Source organism: Carlito syrichta, unplaced genomic scaffold (assembly GCF_000164805.1).
Source record: "Carlito syrichta isolate Samal-C Ts95f unplaced genomic scaffold, Tarsius_syrichta-2.0.1 Scaffold311768, whole genome shotgun sequence".
In the NCBI taxonomy this organism is placed as follows: Eukaryota; Metazoa; Chordata; class Mammalia; order Primates; family Tarsiidae; genus Carlito; species Carlito syrichta.
The window spans coordinates 397,861-403,510 of NW_007255864.1; the positions used below are offsets into that span (position 1 = coordinate 397,861).

At 42.6% G+C, this 5,650-nt stretch overlaps 1 protein-coding gene across 1 annotated transcript in view; it reads left to right on the forward strand.

Moving 5' to 3' along the window:
- The window catches only part of SLC22A16 (solute carrier family 22 member 16), a 70,046-nt gene that overhangs the window by 38,236 nt on the left and 26,160 nt on the right, over positions 1–5,650 (forward strand). The window contains exons 7-8 of the mRNA XM_008069026.2: positions 817–934; positions 1,031–1,296. Coding sequence (XP_008067217.2) covers positions 817–934; positions 1,031–1,296 — 384 coding nt within the window. The remainder of the gene's footprint in view (positions 1–816; positions 935–1,030; positions 1,297–5,650) is intronic.

The window sequence follows — 5,650 nt, forward strand, 5'->3', positions numbered from 1 at the left end:
GTTTCGCCTGCCCAGGCGGGTCTCGACCCCGCGGGCTCAGGCAATCCACTCACCTCAGCCTCCCAAAGGCGCGGGATTACAGACTGAGCCACCGAGCCCGGCCCAATAACTTCTCATGCCTCCCTTTGTGATTACAGTCCTGCCCCCTTCTAGAAGGAACCATTATTCTAAATTTTAGTGATAATCTCTCGCTTTTCATCCCATTTTATCACTTTTATAAGCAACCCTAAACAGTGTAGATTCTTGTTTATAACAGTAGAGGTTAGTTTTGCTATATGATTTTAAACTTTCTATAACAGCATAATATTATGTGTATTATTTTATGACTTGCTTCTTTCACCCAACATTATGTAGAGAAGATTAATCTATGTTGTTTCACATAGCTGTGGTTCATTTATTTTCATATCTCTCATTCTTTTGTGATTTTCTTTCTTTCTTTTTTTTGAGCATTTGCTTTTACTTTCTGATACTATAAGATACTCCAGGTTTATCTTGTATTCTCCTTGTCCTGGTCTTAGAATCAGCCATTTTTCCTGGCTTCTTTTTTTTAGAGAATGATATTTAGAGACCAAGATCTGGGCAGTGAGTGTGCTTGTTGCTTTTAGGATGTCATGGCTTCTAGGCCTTCTCAGTAGACAGAGCTAGGTACTATATGTATGTATACTGACCCATGGGTATGACATATCTATAATTATTTCAGTATTTACCCACTTCTGTCTATGTCAAGGTAAACAGGGTAGAGACCCTTCATGCTTGCTTATGTTATTTTTCATCCCATAGGCCAGATAGGATACCTGACTTTTGTTCTCTTTGCAGATTCCAGATATTCCTCTATTTCATGTGTGCCTTCCAGAATATCTCCTGTGGTGTCCACTATTTGGCTTCTGTGTTCATGGTGGTCACCCCCCAGCATACCTGCAGGCCCCCAGGCAACGTGAGTAGAGTTTTTTTCCACAATCGTTCAAGTTGGAGGTTGGAGGACACCTGGGCCCTGCTGTCTCCAGGCCAGAAAGATTTCATCTTAGTGCAGTTGAACAACGGTGAAGTCTGGGAGCTCTCAAGATGTAGCAGAAGCAGGAGAGAGAACACATCGAGTTTGGACTATGAGTACAGCGGCAGTAAGGAGAAATTTCCTTGTGTGGATGGCTACATATATGACCAGAGAAAGTGGCAAAGCACTGTGGTGACTGAGTGGAATCTGGTCTGTGACCACAAATGGCTTGGAATGCTGGTCCAGCCCTTATTTATGTTTGGAGTCCTGCTGGGATCGGTGATTTTTGGCTACATTTCTGACAGGTAAGATGAAGTGTTTAGGACTGCTGCATCATGGTAGGGTTCATTTTCCTATCTGACTTTCTTAGGAGGCAGAGAATTATGTCTAAAACCTCAGTCATGTTTATACCTTCTATCTAAATACCTACCTCTTGGCTGATCCATTATTTAGGGATGCAGAATAACATAGTGGTAAGGATGAGTTCTGAAGACAATATGTCTGGGTCCAAATCCTGGTTCTACCACTTATTAGATGTGGGCCTTGGGAAAATTGCCTGACTTGTTTATATTTCAGAATCTTTATCTATAAGCTGGTGATGAAAATAATATCACTTACCTCTGCAAAATTAATACAGAAAAAAGTACTCAGGACATGTAACCACCCAAAAGATACTGGTTATTGCTTTAAATATGTTCTTTTCTTTAAATAGACATGCTTTTAAAGAGGGATAGCTTGGTCCTAAGAGTAATATCTATTGAATTGTAGACTTGATATAACAGCCTTAGTCTTTTTGTGCTGCTATAACAAAATCCCAAGACTGGGTAATTTATAACAACAGAAATGTATTTCTCATGGTTCTAGAGACTGGGAAGTTCAAGATCAAGGGTCCAGCAGGATTGTTGTCTGGGAGGGCTGCTGTCTGCTTCCAAGGTGGCTCCTTGTTGCTGCATCTTCTGGAGGGGAAGAAGGCAGCATCCTCAAGTGGCAGAGGGATGGAAGTGCAAGAGAGCCTCCCTTCAACCTTGAGCCTTTTTGTAAGGGTGTTGCGTTCTGCTCTTATGACTCAATCACTTCCCAGAGGCCACACTTTCTAACACTGTTGCATTGAGGATTATGTTTCAACATGAATTTGGAGGGGATGCCATCATTTAAACCATAGCACAGCCATATTTTTTTAAAAATTTACATTAAAATGAATATATAATTCTTAAAATAAAGCAAAGTTCATCTCTGTGTAAACATGGACCACACTGAATCACAGAGATGAGCTTGTTTGGTCTCCATAGTTGTAAATTTTATAGGCATGTGCTGGGCACTTGGGACTTAAAGACAAAGCTTAGGTCAGAAATCCCTGCCCTTGGAGTGTACCCTTTTAATGGGGCTGACATACATGTCCAGAGAAAAATTATAGGGCTTTGTGTGGCCAGGGACACACTGCTCACCGTATGCTCTCAGGTGCTAGGAATCACTGTTTCCATGAAACTCATTGCAAGCTCTTAAACAAATCATCACCTGGGCTTTTTCTGTTAGCCTTAGTTCAGTGCTTGACACTTGAAACTAAATATTTGCAACGACATACAGGAAATGTACTAAAATACATATTTACTATATGACAAAAGTGGGTTAAAAATAATGCTTTAAAAAAGAAATTAGAGGCCAGGTGCAGTGGCTCATGCCTGTAATCCCAGCAGTTTGTGAGGCCGAGGTGAAGGGATTGCCTGAGCCCACCCTTTTGAGAACAGCCTGGGCAACTTGTGAGACCTATCTCTACAATCAATCAAAAAATTAGCTGGGTGTGGTAGCACATGCCTGTAGTTCCATCTACTTGGAAGGCTGAGGCGGAAGGATTGCCGGAGCCCAGCAGGTCGAGGCTGCGGTGGCTGGAAGCGGCCACTGCACTCCAGTCTGGGCGACAGAGTGAGACTCCAACTCAAAAAAAAAAAAAAGAAATTAGGGAATCAAGTATGCTAACTGACCTTAAAGTCGTTATACACACATACATTGAACACTTCCTATATACCAGTTGCTTGGGTAGGTGCAGGGATTTATGTATCTTTTTAAAGTCTTTCAGCAGTTACAACCACAAGCTGGTCCTCATTTGGGTGTGCAATTTGAATTAACATCACTTGGGAGCTGCAGTAAACCTAAGAAATCAGTTTGACACGGTCCCAGACTGCCAGTGTTTTCATCCCTTGGAAGAAGGAAATTAATATTCTCTTGGAGGAGCTTGCTGTTGAGAGAGATGGTGCCCCCTTGGCCGCTTGAACTCTGCTGCATGTCTTGCTGGGTGTGCCAGGCTGCAAGTCCCTGACTTCTCTTCCATAGGCCATCTCCCAGAATTGCTCATGCAGCTGGTAACCCTGAGCAACGAGCACTAGGGTCTGGGTATGATGTGTCTGTCCCCATGAAACTTGAGCTGAGATGTGACCCCAGCAGGGAGGGGTGAGTGGCGGCTCCCGGGAACAGACTTTCTTTCTGGAGTGATGAATTCTCCTGGAATTAGACAGTGAGGGTGGTTGCACAACCTTGTGACTATACCAAAAGTCACCAAATGATATACTTTAAAAGTGTGAATTGTTTGGCATTTGAATGATATCACAATTTTGAAAATTTGTCAGAAATATTATTTGTTTTTTAGACAAAGAACGATCTTTCTCAAGTATGACAATAGAGTGTAAACACCTTATTCCAGGAGTAGAAGGTAGCAAGACTTCTGCTTTTATTTGTATATTTATTTATTTTCAGGTTTAATAAAACCAGCCTTTCTTCTTTTATTGTGATACTTAATTGCCTCACAATTACACACACAGTGTACAATAAACATAGCTGTACAGTTGAGCAGGATATGAAAATGTTCAGAAACTCCTTTCAGACAGCAACAAAAATAACTCTTATGTGAAGTACTCAAATTTTAGGGTATTCTGGAGGTTATTTTAAGATTATAAATCAATGGTCTGAAGCAAATTTTTTTTTTTTTTTTGAGTTGAAGTCTCACTCTGTTGCCCAGACTGGAGTGCAGTGGCCACTCCTGGCCACCGCAGCCTCGACCTGCTGGGCTCCAGCGATCCTTCCACCTCGGCTTTCCAAGTAGCTGGAACTACAGGCACGCGCTACCATGCCCAGCTAATTTTTTGATTTATTGTAGAGATGAGGTCTCGCCAAGTTGCCCTGGCGGGTCTCGAATCCGTGGGCTCAGACAGTCTGCTCACCTCAGCCTCCCAAGGTGTGGGATTACAGGCTGAGCCACCGAGCCCGGCTTAAGCAAATTTTTAAAACTTACATCCTTTCTTGTATATTTTTAATTGACCTCTAAAATTTCTCGTCATAAGCTTAAATCACTGTGTAATATATATAGTTTGCAGCAAATTGTAAATACATAAAAATTTCATCATTCTTTGAAATATGAGGGGGGCCCCAAAAAAATCTTGGAATCTATTTATAAGAAATTGTGTACTTATTCTTGCATGTTTAAACTTCAGTCACAGACACGCTCGGTGGCTCAGCCTGTAATCCCACACCTTGGGAGGCTGAGGTGAGCAGACTGTCTGAGCCCACGGATTCGAGACCCGCCAGGGCAACTTGGCGAGACCTCATCTCTACAATAAATCAAAAAATCAGCCGGGCGTGGTAGCGCATGCCTGTAATTCCGGCTACTCAGAAGGCTGAGGCAGAAGGATCGCCGGAGCCCAGCAGGTCGAGGCTGTGGGGACCGGGAGCGGCCACTGCACTCCAGTCTGGGCAACAGAGTGAGACTCCAACTCAAAAAACAAACAAACAAAAAAACTTCAGTCACCTTCGAAGTACTCTTCATTTGATGCAATACACCTATCAATATGCTTTTTCCACTACTCAAAACAGTTTTTGAACTCATCAACTTTAATGCCTTTTAGTGCTTTTGCTGTTTTTTATTTTAATTAATTAATTAATATTAATTAATCTTTGAGTTGGAGTCTCACTCCACTGCCCAGGCTGGAGTGCAGTGGCACGCTCACGGCCACCCCAGCATTGACCTGCTGGGCTCTGGCCATCCTTCTGCCTCAGCCTTCCAAGTAGCTGGAACCACAGATGCACGCCACCACACCCGGCTAGTTTTTGTGATTTATTGTAGGTTTTGTGATTTATTGTAGTTTGTGTGATTTATTGAGGTCTCACCAAGTTGTCCAGGCTGGTCTTGAAACCCTTGGCTCAAGCAATCCTGTTGCCTTTGCCTCTCAAAGAGCTGGGATTGCAGGTGTGAGCCACAGCGCCTGGGCCAAGACCTCAGTTTTTAGAGGGACTTAGTAAGAGCTGTCACAACCTTGGTGGAGAGTGCCATCCTGGCAGGGAAGCTGATCTGACAGAAAGCCAAAGTCCTGGGAGGGAAAGGATGAAGTCTCCTTCCTCCTCCCCTCAGTCCTGGGTTGGGGTGTCTGATGACTTAGAATGATCATGTATGCATATTAGCAATTTAGGTCAAGGCCTGTCTGCTTAAAAGCTGGTCTTGAAAGAAATCATGTATCTTATGATTGGCTCAAAACAAATAAATGAATAGCAACGATCAAATACATAAGCTACTAAAAATAGAGGTAACACTCATCATTCATGAATTGGAGTGAATGTTTATTTATTTATTTATTTATTTATTTTTGAGTTGGAGTCTCACTCCGTCGCCCAGAC